Here is a 17,508-nt window from a genome sequence, read left to right as displayed (position 1 = left end):
CTTTACTTTGTGGCACATACCATATCCATGTAATTATGAACCACCTATGTAAACTCTGTAAACTCAAAAGCTTGTGTCCTTCACCAACAGAAGTTGGTCCAATAAAAGATATCCCTCACCCACCTTGTCTCTCTAATATCCTGGGTTCAAAATAGCTGCATTAGCACTGCACACAACAAAGGTAAATGTAATACAGCCAAGGAAATTCAGAAGCTTGGACGGTTCCAGCATTTTCAGTAAGAGGTGCTAGAAGAGAAACCAAGAGAAGCATGAAGCTGACATCAAACAGAATTGTTGACTGAGAAGCATAGACGAGTCTGTAGTAGTTTGGAGTAGGGCTATCAGATGAAAAATAACATTTACCTGGCTGCTCCATGGATTATTGATAATCAGATCATTTTCTACAACATACCTTTTATAAATGTAATAGAATTTATTAGCAAATCTGGAAAACCATGAAGATAGGAGATTAGTTTATACATAATCTTAACCTGAGTAGCAAAATAATCTCTCTTCCATGTCATTTTAATTAAATATACAGTACATTTACAACCAGCCATAGACTTATTAAAATGTGAGGTATTTCCATTCTTTCAAAATACAATATTTTACAGTAAAGTGCATGATAAAATGTCTTAAATGTAAATTAGTTAACTGACATTCATTACTTGTGTTACTGTTTACATCTTTACATTGTGGTTGATTTTATAGCGTGTAGTGTTTTGAATACAAGTATACATTACATAAAGAACACGAGGCGGTATTAAAATAAAATCCAGTGAAGCATCCTTTGTTAGTCCATGTCAGTATCTTCTCTGTAGTCGTGCTAGAGTGTCAGCTGACATACTCCGATACCTTCGCATGGCTAATGGAGGGTCCACAGAAGGGGAGGATGCAGATTGCTGAATGTTCTATAACAAATTGAAGAATAATGCTTTTATATGTGTAACATACTGCTGGGGATACCCAGAGCTGTGAGCTATTGTATTATCCCTCTGCCTCAGCAAGAGCGATTTTTGCTGGCTAGTAGACAGTGTGTCAGCTGCCTGCTAAATCAGTCTGTCTTCCTCCCGGCAAACTCCTCAAGGCTCTCCCAGCCCAAACCTCGCCTAGTACATAGTAATCAGTGAACTCTAGCCCCCGAGCTCCTCAGAGATGTTTCTCTGCAATGCGCAGTCCCTACACTCTGCATTCACAGAAGATATTACGTTTTCTGGTCTGTTAAAGAGTCAATCACACTTTATTAATTTAACTGTGGTAAATACAACTCTTCAAACACAGCACTGAATTGGTTTATAGTAAAAGTAAAACAAGTGTACTAACAAAAGAGCATGGCTTCTGACTCTGGCTTTGATCTTTGGTGTGACTCCCGAGTGCAATCCCAATGCCACCTCTGGCTCTGACCACTAGGTCAGACAGCCCTGTTATGAACACTATCCCATGCAAATGGCACTCTGAAATTCTAGCAACTCAGTTAATCCTAAAACAAACCAATGTCAATACTGTCTAAGTCAGAAAACAGTAAATCTAAATGCTTACCAAAGGAGAGATTATCTGTAAAACACTTGATGTGGATAGGTTTTTGGCAATGGTTTCTTGGACATCTAAAAAAACAGTACAAAACTATGATGCAACAATTATATAAAACACATGCTAGAACAAAAATATGAACAACAGTCAGCAAGTCGGTACCAGCCTTCCTAAAGATTGTGGAAAATACAACAATTTTATTGCAATTTAACAAGTTAACTATTTTTCTTTGGCCTGAGGGAGGTTGAAACATCTACTTTATTTGTATTTTTAAAATTTGGAATTGTAAATTAAACATTAACATCTAAAAAGAAATCCAAATCTGAAAAAGAGAAGGCCAGTTCCTCAGTGATGGAATATCAAAAAAACAAAACAAAACACCACTCAGAATGGGTTATCCATTTACATGGCCATGTTGAAGGCAAACTGTCTTGTAGTTTGAGTCTCGGATTTAGATTTTCTGTAAAACAAAACAATAAAGGGAGCGGATTCAACAAAACCCTGGCATCTCTGTCAAGAATGCTTTTTTTGCCAGCTAAACCTGGCCAGAAAGTTGTCACCTTTTCTTTCAGATATGGACTTTGACATTGTCATGGTACAGTTCCCCACTCTGAACCTTAGCGTCCAAAAGATGGGGTACCAGCATGAATTCCTCTAAGCTCAATTACCAGCTTAGAACCTGTAGCGCTGCCACCAACCAGGAATTCCAGTGCCTGGTACACTCTGGTCCCCACAAAACCTTGCCCGGGGACCCCCAAGACCCAGACCCTCTGGATCTTAACACAAGGAAAGTAAACCCTTTCCCTCACCGTTGCCTCTTCCAGGCTTCCCCTCCCTGGGTTACCCTGGAAGATCACTGTGTGATTCAAACTCCTTGAATCACAAACCAGAGAGGACAATTCACCTTCCTCCCTCCTTCTCTTTCCCCCTCCCAGACTCTTCCTGAGAGAAAGTAATCCTGGCACAGAGAGAAATCAGCCTCTCTCTCTCTCCCTCTTCCCTTCTTTCTCCCCACCAATTCCCTGGTGAATCCAGACCCAGTCCCCTGGGGTCTCACCAGAATAAAAAAAATTAGGTTCTTAAACAAGAAAAGCTTTTAATTAAAGAAGGAAAAACAGTAAAAATTATCTTTGTAAATCTAAAATGGAATAGGTACAGGGTCCTTCAGCTATAGACACTGGGAATACTCTCCCAGCCTAAGTATACAAGTACAAATTAAAATCTTTTCAGCAAAATACCAATTTGAACTCCTTTCAGCCAAATGCACATTTGCAAATAAAGAAAACAAACATAAGCCTAACTCGCTTTATTTATCTAGTACTTACTATTTTGAACTTATAAGAGCCTGTATCAGGGAGATTGGAGAGAAACCTGGTTGCATGTCTGGTCACTCTCAGAACCCAGAGTGAACAACAACCAAAAACTAACAGCACACACAGAAACTTCCCTCCCTCAAGATTTGAAAGTATCCTGTCTCCTGATTGGTCCTCTGGTCAGGTGACAGCCAGGCTCACGGTTCTTATTAACCCTTTCCAGGCAAAGAGATATGAAGCACTTCTATTAACTCTTACTTATCTGTTTATGACAGACATAGTGATCCATGTCTCTGTCACCTCCAGAATGGATTACTGCAACACATTCTATCTAGAATTACATAACTTGGAGATAAGACCACTTGGAAATGTCAGGTGGTGATGGATCGTACTCATACTACAAAGTGGCTGGATTCTGGCTATAAATTGTCTTGAGATAATTTGTCTTGTGGAGACGAACTCCTTGATGAGGTAAAGCTGGCAGAGTCGACTTCTGCACCAGCCACCCTCCCCTGCCTCTGTTGTAGGGATCCATCAGGGGAGGGAAAGGGCATAATGTGGATGGTGCCGGGACCTGTCAGCTACTTAACCTACCACCGGTGTGGGTAGACTCACAATTAGGGAGCCAGATCTGAAGGCCACCCCCTTGTTACACCTAATGGAGCTTAGATAAAAAGGGGAATTGAGCCCACGATGTCTGATAAATTTGGAATACAATGTGCAGTAGTTAATTGCACACTACCAATGTTTTACTTTAGTTTTTGTAATTGTATGGTTTGCAGTCATTACTTTTACATTTCTTTCATTGTTCCCTTAATATTCCTTGTTGGACTTTTCCTTTTTACTTTCTAGTTTACTTTACTTTTTCTCCATTTTAATTATCTTCTGTCTGTTGCTTTGCTATCTTCTTTAGTTTCACTGTCTCCTGTCTCTTTCCTATCTGCCTCTACGTGTGTGTGTGTCTTTCTTTTTCCTTTACAGTTCATAGAGTATTTTATTTTCTACTTTTCTGTGTTTCTCATTTAATAATCTCCTTCTGCCTAATCCAGAGGACATCATACTAAAACTGCCTCTTAAAACAGAGAAGTTTGAACTGGTGTTTTTCTGGGATCAGTGACTCTGTGCTACAGCTAAGCAGATTCCCAGTGATTGCAAGGTTACTCTCCTCTGCTTTTGCCACTCCTATGGGGAATGGGAAACCTGAATTCCTTTTCAGAAGTTGTATTGGTATGTCATTCAGGCTACCATATCTTGTGAGACCAGTCAGCATACACAAGTTTAACGGGGGGGACAAATCCAAATATCTTACTTAGTTTTCACTCAGGCAAAACTCCCATTGTTTTAAATGAGATATGCCTGAATAAGGGTTTTGTACTACTGTTTGGTATGTTTACTAAATAACAAATGCAACAGGACAGAGCATATGCACCTATAGGTCTTTATAGCCACATAGCTTATGTTTACATATGTCACTCAAACCATTATTTAAAATGTAAGTTATTACTATGTTAATACTATATATCAAGGATGGGCAACCTCTGGCGCATGGCTCACCAGGGTAAGCCAGGCCGGTTTGTCTACCTGCCGCATCTGCAAGTTCAGCCGATCGCGGCTCTCACTGGCCACTATTTGCCGCTCCAGGCCAATGGGGGTGGCGAGAAGCAGTGGCCAGCACATCTCTCGGCTTTCCGCAGCCCCCACTGGCCTGGAGCGGCAAACCGTGACCAGTGGGATCCCTGCTATATATTGTACTTACTCTGCAACCTTTGATTGAGACGATCAAGGGACTGAAGAATCTTCTGTTCTTCTAGTGACAGTGCACTCATGCCTCGTCGCTGGGCCTTGTTAAGCACCATGGTTTGTCCAGGTGGTTGCACTGTTTCCAAAGCAGCCAGGATTTCACCTTCTGTAACTGATGTACCTGCTAGATTTTCTGCCAGCAAAAACTGGGCAGTGCTTTCTGAAACTAAAGATTTTACAGAGCTGATCACAGTCTGAACTTTTTCATGGATATACTGCACACAAAAAGTCACATTAAAACAATATTAATGTCGCAAAATCATGCATTCAAAAGTTATGAAACACCAGAATTAAGGTTGACTATGCTCTTAATTTGGGGAAGAGGATGATAGTTGGTGGAGGAGCCAGTCTTGCCAGCTTTACAGCCAGCTAATAGTGACATACTGTGCCTGTACATGTAGCTGTCATACACTTAAAAAAATACAGCACTAGAGGAATAGAGACTTTATTTTTTTCATGATGCTCTTCTAAATCTACCAATCAGATATAAGTGATATTGTGCTGTGCTGTATTAACTTTTAGTGGAAAGATCTTTATTTCCAGTTAACAGACCATACTTTCTGATTCAGAATAATTGATGCTGCAAGGCAACAACTGATGTACAGTGCAACTATTTTATCTATAATAAAGAATGGAACTGAAATGAACTACTGTACCTTCATCAGAATTACGGATGCCACTCACAGTTTGCACTGGCTCAAATGCACATTGAAATGGACTTAGCTGGACAGTATGTACTGTATTCTGTAAAAATTGATCACTTTATCAGAATAAAATAAGGTTAACATTTCTGGAGATTTTTAATATTTTAGTTAAGATATTTATGTTACTGAAGTTTACAGGCTGTGTGTTTTCAAGTTCAAAAGCTATTTTGAAAAATATGAGCAATTAATAAAGCTTTTTTAAAGCACACAAAAACATCTATAAACCTTTGTCTATATCAGGGGTCGGCAACCTTTCAGCAGTGGTGTGCCGAATCTTCATTTATTCACTCTGATTTAAGGTTTCGCATGCCAATAATACATTTTAATGTTTTAAAAGCTCTTTCTATAAGTCTATAATATATAACTAAACTACTGTTGTATGTAAAGTAAAGAAGGTTTTTAAAATGTTTAAGAAGGTTCATTTAAAATTAAATTAAAATGCAGAGCCTCCCAGACTGGTGGCCAGGATCCGGGCAGTGAGTGCCACTGAAAATCAGCTCGCATGCCGCCTTTGGCACCCATGCTATAGGTTGCCTACCCCTGGTCTATATTGTGGATTGCTAAGCAATAGTCTGCATTGGAGAAGTGTGGAGAGGATCCATAGTAGCAAGAGACCCTAGAGGCATTCTGATTGACTTTTGTTTTACACTTTAACTAGATTGTACTCACATAGTTTGGTATTTTTATAGTCTCTTTATTGTCATCATTGGCAATTTTTAAATCAAGATTAGATGTTTTTTCTAATTGATAGTGTATACAGGAATTATTTCAGTGAAGCTCCAGAACCTGTGTTTTGCAGGAGGTCAAACTAGATAATCACAACAGTCCCTTCCGGTCTTAGAATCTATTAATCTCTCCCAAATGTGCATCTTGTAAAATCCTCTGACTGATTTTGATTTATTAACACTTTTATTTATTCATTTCTTTTACGAATATTTAAAAACAAGGAGCCCAGTGACTATTAGAAATTTTATTTAACAGTTCTAATCAAAACTTTGAGCATTTTTATATGCCTATCTGTCTAATGCATTTAGCTCTGAAATCAATGACAAGTAACCTGGTGCCAATAACAGCATCCACGATGTTGTTATTGGCAACATCAGATGACCCTAAACTAAATCACATTCCAATAAGATACCACTACCACTACAAGTTTTTACAGCCACAGCAATATTTAATTCTGCTGTGTATACTTTATATATGCAAAATGATGAAAATAAAATGTTTTTATGCAAAGGAAACATTTATATTTGGAATAAACAATGATGATTAATGAATCTCATAACAGCTGTATGCCTTCTATAAAGATATTTGGTAACATTTGGTCTATGTATTTCTGGTGACTGAAATATAATTTATAGCAGTAAATTTATAGCAGTAAAAACCCCAAAGAAAATAATACATCTGTTGTAAGGGAAGATAAAGTATTTCACTGTGACAATACATCTCTACCCCATTATAATACCACCCAATATAACACGAATTCGGATATAACGTGTTAAAGCAGTGCTCTGGGTGTGTGTGCGGGGCTGCGCGCTCCGGCGGATCAAATCAAGTTAGATATAATGCGGTTTCACATATACTGCAGTAAGATTTTTTGGCTCCTGAGGACCACGTTATATTAAGGTAGAGGTGTAGTTAAAAACTTTTGAGAATGTGCAGAGAAATTATTTTTATGTTTGCAGGAATGTTGGACTTTCTCATTCATTTTCAGTGGAAGATTCTTTGGACTTGTGACTTTCCTTTTTAGTTTCCTGAAAGTGCTTGTTATTTTTCACAGGTGATGTAATCTGATAGACACGTAAGCCATAGGAAACTTCTGAGTTGATCCAGCCAAATGATTTTTCTTTGTGAACAAAAGGTTCTCTTAAATTAACAATACATATAATCAACAAGTAACTAATTTTAGTACCTTGCATGTTTGCTGGTGTTTTATAATACTCATGATAATATAAATCTTGGAAAGAATTGAGTAAGTTTGGCCTCAATCGATTTTAGGCCTCAATCCTGCAAGCACTTCCCACACTTTAACTTTATTCACGCGAGTAAAGTTAAACATGTGCAGGACTGGACTTTGGTTTGGCCTTCTCAAAGTACTCATAAATCTTATGACATGAAGTTCTATTATGTGTAATTAGTGCATGCAATTTCCATTCTCAACTAAAATTCAAGGTTAAGGTAAAATTCTCCTCTCTGACTGTCAATGTAGATTTCTGTTGTACATTCTGCATTTGTTTTGCATGGAGAGCTCCCCTATGCCCATGGAAAATCAATGTGCAAAATAAGTGCAGATTATTCAATAGTGCTCTACAACAAAACTCAGATAGAATTTTTTTCCCTAAGATATTAGCTGCACACCAGTTCAGTGCTCCAAATACACATGAATGCCATACAGGCTCTTCTTGGCAGCATCACATATCAGCACTCCATTTCTCTGTCCAAGCCACTCTCTTGTTAGGTTCAAACTAGCATTAGAGGGCAGCAAAGGAGAAAGGCCACATGCCCCTAAGAAAAGTTCCAGGCTTGGGAACTGGACTATCATAATCATGGATAGCAGAAGGAGACATGGGTTGAGAGAGAGGGAAAAGTTGTGAGGAAGCGAAGAGATTTGAGGAAAGTAGGGAGAGAAAACAGAGATTGAGGGAGAAATAGAACCGTAGAAAAAAGGGGAGAAGAGAAAATTGTGTGATAATAAAAGGGAAAAATTAAAGTGAGAGTGGAAAGAAGAAAAAGAAGGGAATAAGAAGTAAAAAAAGAAAAAAAAACACCTCAAAGACACACAAACTTTTGAATTGGTACATTTATATTTAATGTATTCATATTACATGCTTTTCCAGGCAAGAAAAAGAGACAAAGGAGGGAGAGGCTTCAGCTGTGGTCCTGGAAGAAAAAGACAGAAGAATCATGAGAATGAGCACAGTGCTGGGAGGAATGAGAGAAATGTAATTGCATTTTTACTTTGTTAATTGGGGTACCGCATGAGTTGTTACACGTATTTTCACATATCTGTCTGTACCTCTTATTTAAGCGAGCTGAGAGTGTGCCAGGGGCGGCTCTAGACATTTCGCCACCCCAAGCACGGTGGCATGCCGCCCCAAGCATGCGCTTGGTGTGCTGGGGCCTGCAAAGGTGTAGCGAGTGCCCTCCGTACCCTCCGACCGGAGGGGGCCCCGCAAGGAAGGGGGTCCCTAAAAGTGGCAAAAAAAAAGTAAGGTATAACTAGGTAAGTGACATTTATTGATGCTATTGCACAATCCATATCGATTTTACTGACAAAACCGTGAAGTCATTATGATACATCATAATGCTATTGGCTACATCAGTTGTCTGTCGGTCAGTTTCGAATTTTAGTTGGACCCATTCAAAGAATGTGTATTTGCTTTCATAATGGCGCTCGGCGGATAAATGTTATTAATTTAGTTGTTTAGTTTTTTATTGTTTCCAACTCAGAAGTGTGCTTTGTGATGTCTAAGAGAATGTATAAGAGCGGAGCTAGTATACGAAAGGTAGCAAAAGATGCCGAGAAGGAACTTGAGAAAATTCCAAAGTTGTCAATGTATTTTGTGCTGCAATCCAATGTACAGGTACAGGCATATGAAACGGACAGTGCTAGTAGCGACAAATCGTATCCAGAAATATCCAGAAGTGCTTCAAGTGAGGTCGAAGGTGAAACCAGTTGTTCTACCAAACAAACTGTGACAGATATTCCAGCTGCTGCCGGGAAAGAAGTATCTGAATCTGAACCACTGACTGATGATCCAGGAGATTGGCTGTCTATAATATTGGACAGGCAAGTGTGTGACATTGTTGCACGTGGCCCACAGCAGCAGAATGAAAGTTACGAATTTCCATTTAACGAGGAAAGACGGGGGTTCACAAGTACTCATTTCTATCGAACCATGGCAAATGACGAGAAAATAAGACGTTCATGGTTAATGTACTCAGTTCAGAAAGATGACATTTTTTGTTTTTGTTGAAAATTATTTGGCACTGGCGACATACCGCTATGTCGTGGAACATCTGCTTGGAAAGCACTGTCAAAAAGACTTCAGCAGCATGAAACAGGCAAAGGTCATCAAGACTGTATGGTGAAATGGTTTGATCTTCGGTCAGGCATAGTAAACCGTACATCTATTGACCAACTCGAATTGCAGGCTTTTCTGAAAGAAAGAGATTTCTGGAGAAATGTTGTCAAACGCATGGTTGATGTCGTTATTTTCTTGTCCGAAAGAAACTTGGCATTTCGAGGAAGTAATGAAAAGCTCGGTGATCCTTCGAATGGCAACTTTTTGGGACTGTTTGAATTGCTAACAGAAACCAGGGTGCAATGTAAGAAGAGAATGTTTGATTACGAATGTGCTGATGATTCGAGTCGTCTTTCTGCCGAAGAAAAATTCAAATCGCAGTTCGTTCTTGTTTTCACTGATCAGGCTATATCTTCTGTTTCATCGCGATTTGATCAACTCGTGGAGTGGTATAAGTTGTTTAGATTTCTGTACAACGCTAACAGCCTGAAGCAGTGTCACAGAGAAAATGAACTGGAGAATCACAGCAAAATTTTTGAAAGAAAAATGGGAGACATTGATGCCAACGAACTCATAATGGAATTGAATCATTTTATTTATGTCATCGAGAAAGAGAGAGGACTTGTCATGGCAAACAATTTTTTAACGTACATATACAAGAACAGCCTTCAGGAGATATATCCGAATCTTTGCATTTGCATCAGAATTCTTCTAACCACACCAGTTACTGTCGCTGGTGCTGAAAGGAGCTTCAGCAGAATGAAACTGATCAAGAATATCCTGCGCTCAACCATGACAGATGACAGGCTTTCTGCGCTTGCAGTTATCTCAGTCGAAAACAAGATTGCCAGATCTCTGGACTATGATGCATTGATTAACCAATTTGCGGAGAACAAGGCTCGAAAGAATCGCATTGCGTAAATACAGAATACATGTACATGTAGGCCTATGTATACATTATATGAACCCTGTATATTGTATAAAATAAATACCACATTCCAGTTTCTGCATTGTAAGGTGCCCCAGACATACGTTCGGAGGGGGCCACATTCTTTGCTGCTACGGCCCTGGGGGCCTGGGGCTGCCCCTGGAGTGTGCACCAGCCAGTTAGATTGCTATATATATATTTATATTCAGCTAGGGAGTTGTATGGCTAGTCGTCTACTGGCTAAAGAACACTAAATATGTTCTTTAAGACAATCAGAATGCAGCAGGTCAATAGAAGGACATTGAGTAATTCTCACATTATTGTATCACTATCCATCAAACAAAATCAATGTATCTGCATCAATCATTTGCTAAAATAACTAGTCATAGAATCAGAATTTCCTGTTTTTAAATTAACATCTTGACTTTACTTCAATATTTATTTTCCATTATTCCTCCAACAAGTATACAGCAGTAGGAAACTATTCTTCTGTGACAACCTTTGACTGACATTTTCAGTTCAACATCCCAGAAATTGATATCTACCTGTGCATGATGAGTGGGTCTCCTTCCTGCAGAGGCTACAGTTTGTCTTCTCTGTTCTAAAAGAGCTCTACGTTTATTTTCGCTGTTGTCAGAAATTTGTTTTCGTCTTGTAACAGGAACAGCACCTAAAATGAGAAACACAAAAAAGCATCCAGTATGTAAAGCCATGCTAAATAGAGAGGTGCAAAGATTATTGGCACTTTGATATTACAGTAGAACTGCAGAGTTATGAAGACCTCGGAAATGGAGGTTGTTCGTAACTCTGAAATGTTCGTAACTCTGAACAAAACATTATGGCTGTTCTTTCAAAAGTTTACAACTGATCATTGACTTAATACAGCTTTGAAACTACTATGCAGAAGAAAAATGCTGTCCCCCACCCCTTTTTATTTTAAGTCTAACACTGTACTGTATTGTATTTGTTTTTGTCTCTGCTGCTGCCTGATTGTGTACTTCTGGTTTCAAATGAGGTGTGTGGTTGACTGATCAGTTTGTAACTCTGGTGTTCCTAACTCTGAGATTCTACTGCAGGATTTCTCAAACAGGGGTTGCTGCTTGTGTACGGAAAGCACCTGGCAGGCCAGGCCAGTGTGTTTACCTTTTCCATCCGCAGGTCCGGCCGATCGCAGCTCCCACTGGCCGTGGATCACTGCTCCTGGCCAATCCGCTCCCATTGGCCCGGAGCAGAAATCCGTGGCCAGTGGGAGTCACGATTGGCCAGACCTCCGGATGAGGCAGGTAAACACACTGGCCCGGCCCGCCAGGGGCTTTCCCTACACAAGCGGCAACCCGTTTGAGAAACCCTGTTCTACTGTATAGTGACTAATCCTCTATAAATGCCTAAGGTTGATGAAAATATAATAACTAGCTAACTTCTGAGTTACCTTTGTGATATAGCAATGTCTAATGACATGCCAAACAATAATTCCATTTTATAAGATAGGCAATATTTAGGAAACTACCTTAGGGCCTATCTATCCAGGGTAATCAGTGCTTCCTACTAAGGGCTGCATGGTCTCAGCTCCCATTGGATTTAACAGTAATTATGAGAACTCAGCACATTGTAGGGGATGCTCACAAGTTCACAGAATTGAATTTACTTGACCAAGTTTCATTGCATGAGATTTTACTACACTGCTGTACATATTAGAGCTCCTTAGCTATATTTGTTTTTGCCTTGCTAATTTATGAGTATTTGTACTCATTTTAATGTATTTAAAACAAACAAACAAAAAAACACTGCAGCAATTTTCTTCAGACGCATAAGCCTAAACTAGATACTATACTGCAAACTTAATTCAGTTTTCTTCAGTGTTTTAATACATTTTCAAAACTCAGCCTCTAACCTACACCTGCAGGGAAAAATACATCTGCACATGGAATTTGCAGGTGCAAATCAGGAACTTGCATACCCAGATATTATATGCCATTTTGTACTTAGTTACTTGATGTGAAAATGTAGGGTCTGCATGTGCAATTACAGGTGTGCTTGACCATTTTTTGTGTACACAATTTCGTAAGGTTTTGAAAATTTGCCCCAGAATGTCTTTTGGTGCTTTTAACAGCATTTTCTCTGTCATTTTTACTACAGTGATATCTAACAAATAAGGTCTCTTACCATTTGATGAAGAGAAAAATCCATTCATTCTAGATGATTTAAAAGTGGTCAGAAGGTTGCCACCATCAAGAGTAACATGGGATATGTTAGCTTTAATAGGTTGCAAATTAGTGCTACAGGAATTATTGTAACGAGCATCGTAATGACGGAAATCACCTGAAAGGAAACTGAATGTAATGAAGTTGCATTCATTATATACTGAGGAACATTAAAAATTTTAAAATGCTGAATTATTAATCAAGTAACTCATTTCTGAAAAACAGTGAGAGTTGGAAGTGAACTTCTTGATCAGCACCAAGATTAGTTTTATTGGTAAGTAAGCCAAGATGTATTTAGATCTATGAAGAAACTATGGACTAAAGTTTTAGTGAGACTTACCCAACACAGTAATAGAATATGTTAGGACTCAATCCTTCAAGGTATTGAGGACTCTATCCTGATATAGCAAAGCATGTATGCAAGCGTTTAACTCGGAGCATGTGAGTTAGTCCCACTGATATCAGTAGTACCATTCCAGTGCTTACTGTTAAGCATATGTTTAGTGCTTTGTTGGATAAGGGCCAGAGTGCTTAGCACCATGTAGGATCAAACCCTTAGGGAATACTATGCCTTGGTCAGTAAATACATCACTTGATGCTTCCAGTTTCATTTAAAACATTTAAAGAAAGACCCTCATAGCTGATCATTTTGTTTATGGAAATGAACATTTTGCTCCCTGACTGCTCTATTGTGTTTTTCTTTAATATACACTAGGTTGTATGTTGCAGTAAATAATATTTTTTGTTTTCTAAGCTGCTCACACACACTGCTGAACTTCAGGATATTGTTGCAATACTATATATCACTAAAGAAGAACAGTGCAGGATTTGCTCTCTCTTGAAAAGAGCTTTAGGACAAGGATTGTGTCTTCTCATATACCTGTCTCCTAGAACTGGAAAGGACCTTGGGTCCAGCCCCCATGCCTTTGCTAGCAGGACCAAGTACTGATTTTGCACCAGATCCCTAAGAGGCCCTGTCAAGGATTGAACTCACAACCCTGGGTTTAGCAGGCCAATGCTCAAACCACTGAGCTATCCCTCCCCACATGCTTGTACAGTGCTGAGAACATTTTGGACACTACTGAAATATAAATAATGCATCACTAAAACCAAATTTGGGTATTTAATATAAATAATCTGACTTAAAGAATGCAATAGACATAATGAATAGATACCGAAAGAATACCACCGCTGATTTTCAAAGAAAAGGGAATGACTCTATCTATCCCTCCAGTACGTACGTGTGTATGGTGGGGAGACGCAGGGGAAGAGGTTTAAAATATTTGCATGTGACATGTAAAATCTCTCTCTAAAAGTTACAGTGCTCAGTTGTATGAAGACACAGAAGGGAAGGGAAACAGAAACTCTCCCCTCTCTCTCTTCTTGCCTCTTTACTACAAAATATATTCAAAGCACTCTGCTCTTCCCCAAAGATGTAGTTTTTGAGACATACAGTGTATGTACTGTACATGAAGTGACAGGCACAATAAGGGACATGGAAGCTCTTTATTTTAATAGAAGGGGGCTCTGCACCAGCTTGAGTGATCGTCAGGATGGTCACAACAGTATGGTAGGAGGCACAGAGTGGCTGCTGGTACATGACGTGGAGTTGGTGGAGTCATGGACTCTGCCTCTGGAAGAGGTTGCAAGGCTGGAAAACTATACAGCAGCTCAGCCGGGTACAGTGTGGGGACTCAGGATTCCATTACTGTTCCAAAGCACAGAACTTGGCTAGAGTGCAAAGGGGTTACTGGGAAAGCATTTGAAAATATAAATTAATCAGTCTGAAACATGCTTTAAAAGTTAATTAGCAGGAAGATATGATTTATTCTCTTAAATTTTCTTGTGTATCTTTTGCTCTGTCTTGCCTATAGTTATTTCTACAGTAATGTTCCCAGAAAATGTTTTTGTAAAGCATGTAATGCTTCTATAAATTCTCTCTGACACAAATATTTGCCAGCACAGTGACATATGGCTGTCAGATATTTCTTCCACTTTCTTTACTCTATTAACATGGGCAATTTTCTTTGAAACATTCCGTGTGTTAGTGAGACTGAGAGTCTTCCCAATACCAAATATTTACAGAGCAATCACTTTAAAAACATGGCAGATTAATGGCTCTTTCATGAGATCCTTTCAAAACACATTTTCTCAAATGACAGAGTCCTGCCAGCTGATAGTGGCTGGCAGGTGGTAAGTTATAGTTTACCATGTAAAACGCACTCATTTTACTGTTAACTTGTTCTCTGCCTTCCTCCTCCCACATCTATTTGTTTCATCCGCCTGCCTTTGGGGAAGGGATTTTCTTTTTATTTAATGCTTGTAATATACCCACGAAAATGGGGCCCTCATCTATGACTGGGGTCTCTAGGAGATAATAGATAATGATAAAAGTAGAAACTCTTCAAATTGTTGTGTGAAAGAGTGAAAACAGTATGTGTAACTGAATGCAAGATCCTGTTATCATTAAAACGCCCTATTTTTAAAAAAACAAAATGATTCTTACCAGCAGCATAATCCTTTTGAGCTAGGGCACTATGCACACCCTGCCACAAAAGATTTATTTCTTCATCAGTTGGTGTACGATCAAGACGTAGTCCATTTTCTGCACATACAGGTTTCCTTTTGGTACCAGTTATCAAGCTGTCTTGTTGGGCAATTGTCTGAATATTATTTACAGTATAATTTGTCTTTTCCACAGGCTCACTTGGAGATACGTTGTAGGAAGGTGGGGGTGCCAATTTCTCAGTGACCAAGTCAGAAATGCAAGTAATACTCTTATTATTTTCTATAGTGGTTCTATTTAAAACTTGATCTGCTGGCAAAAGGTGTCTTGCATTTACATAGTTACCATTTGTAGTGTTGGATTGACATTTGGAAGAATTTATTGGTTGACACATAGTGTCTGCTACATTCTGATCTGGCCTATTGCCTGGTACAGGTTTAGGTGGTGGATGAGGTACAATGATTTTACCCTGAGCTTTTATAACCTTATGAACTTCACTAGCAGACTGCTGCCGGATTATAGTGCCCTTTCTATTCTTAGGTGTAAAACCTGATTGGGTTTTGGCAGATCTTGGTCTTCTGATTATCTTAGTCTTACCTTTACACAGATTACCTTTCTGAATTTTAGAGTCACCACTATATGCACGGGGTTTACTTTCATCACCCTTTGATGCCATCCAGGCTTGTTTAGCAAAGTGGTAACCTGTAGATACAAAACAACGCAGAGGCATACAATCTCTTTCTGAGCCTCCAGCAGCAACAATTTTTGTGGATATTGGGGGATAATCCTGGTGATTTTCTGTGCAGATAGAATCTGTAGTGCAAGTGGGAATACTTCTTAAATTATTGTTAGCATCGAGTTTACTTTGAACATAAGATCGCTGCAACTGTGCCTGAGATACTCCTGTGGTGTACTTTTCTGAACACTTTTCATCATCTTCTACTACTATTTTGTCAGTTTCATCAAACCATCTGAGTTTCTTATTGGTCTTTTGATTTTCTGCATCTTTCCCTTTTATTTTTGCCAATTCTAGACTGTCTCTGATAGATGATACAGTTTGATTCCCAAAACTGATCCTTCGGTTCAAAACTACTGCTTTGAAACAATAATTTTCATATTTAGATTCTTTCTTTAAAATGCTTTTGGGCAATTTCACTCTCTTTCGCTCATGCATGTTATTTTTCAGGTATCTGTGATGTTCAGACAATTCATCATTAAACTTTGCATTAGACAAAGGTGACATGGCTTCAGCCACATTTCCCTTTTCTTCTTTTTTGTCCTCTTTTTGATCAGTGTTGCACAAAATGGAAGCATTAGATGTGTCTTGAAATAAAGATGATCCCTGATTAATACCATTAAAATTTTTTATGTTTTCATCTTTTGTTTCTGACAAATTGTCTAGATTATCAGTACATGGCACTGTATTTGTATTTTTGCCCTTTTGCAAAGGATTAGATGAGAAAATACTGTTGTGAACACCAGTTGAACTCCACTGTTTCGGAGGTAAGATTACAGGTGTTGCCATAGGCTGATTTGAGGTTTGTACTGATGAGGTGGTGGTTCTCTCTTGGGTCAGTTCAGAACTCTGCTCCTGTACAGAATCTAGAACTCTTTCTCTTGGAGTAGAATCAGAGGTGACCCAGGCTTTGCTGGATTTGAACACAGTGTTATCAGTGGCTAATGAACTCTCTCTACTAACCATTCCAGAAGATGGAACTTTCAACATATTGGTTTTTTCCTCTTTCCTATTTTGCATAAAAGTACACGGACTGTTTACAAAGGTTATTTGATTATCAGAAGTACACATGTCTGTTGTTCTTTTCTCTGTTCCACTAAGAACAAATGATTTCTGTTTTGGATTGTGTACATTTTCAGCAGGAATTAGAACATTTTGTTTAGCTAAAGTGTCATGAAAAGGAGTGTTTGGCTGGCTATTTTGGGTATCTAAATTTATCAGCCAATTATTTACATGCTGATTTTTAGAAAAAGTTAGTTCAGGTGTATCAAGGAAGCTCTTATTCACAGACTGTGAATTTTGTGAATTGTAGGGTATAGAGTCATCCCACTGTGTAGTCAAAGATGTTTCACTGGGTGTTGTATAATTTTCATTTTGTTCTCCTGCCTCAAGACTGTCCAGGCTTGATGGGCTGTCAGAATTTGTTATTTGGTTGACTTCTTGGTGAAAATTCTGAAACACAGAAAAACAGGACTTGTTAGTCATAATATGCTATTGCATTGATTGGTACAGTTTTGTTTTTTATATTAATTAAAGCTTAGGTTAAAATCAGATAAACACTACTATACTTTCGGTAGAGTAATGGAAGTTATTTTCACTCATGTTCACAGCATCATCAATTGCCTTGAAGTATTCTCATTCAAATCAATTAATATCTGGGCATTTATAACAAAAGAAAAGAATGAACTTTTGAGATCACATTCTAAGGAAACAGATGTCTAATTCAAGGATTTTATTTCTGTGTTTTTATATCAGTTCTTCAAGA

The 17,508-nt window shown here is 38.7% G+C and overlaps 1 protein-coding gene across 1 annotated transcript in view; it reads right to left on the bottom strand.

The window, feature by feature from the left end:
- Nucleotides 1-451: 451 nt before the first annotated feature.
- Nucleotides 452-17,508, bottom strand: part of CEP126 (centrosomal protein 126) — a 59,889-nt gene continuing 42,832 nt past the window's right edge. Inside the window, exons 6-12 of the mRNA XM_030560223.1 lie at nucleotides 15,008-17,195; nucleotides 12,464-12,619; nucleotides 10,846-10,970; nucleotides 5,300-5,387; nucleotides 4,600-4,809; nucleotides 1,540-1,604; nucleotides 452-911 (exon numbers count right to left, since the gene is read on the bottom strand). Coding sequence (XP_030416083.1) covers nucleotides 804-911; nucleotides 1,540-1,604; nucleotides 4,600-4,809; nucleotides 5,300-5,387; nucleotides 10,846-10,970; nucleotides 12,464-12,619; nucleotides 15,008-17,195 — 2,940 coding nt within the window. The 3' untranslated portion in view covers nucleotides 452-803. The remainder of the gene's footprint in view (nucleotides 912-1,539; nucleotides 1,605-4,599; nucleotides 4,810-5,299; nucleotides 5,388-10,845; nucleotides 10,971-12,463; nucleotides 12,620-15,007; nucleotides 17,196-17,508) is intronic.

The sequence above is a fragment of the Gopherus evgoodei genome, chromosome 1 (assembly GCF_007399415.2).
Source record: "Gopherus evgoodei ecotype Sinaloan lineage chromosome 1, rGopEvg1_v1.p, whole genome shotgun sequence".
Classification (NCBI taxonomy): domain Eukaryota; kingdom Metazoa; phylum Chordata; order Testudines; family Testudinidae; genus Gopherus; species Gopherus evgoodei.
This window is presented reverse-complemented; position numbering and strand designations above follow the sequence as displayed.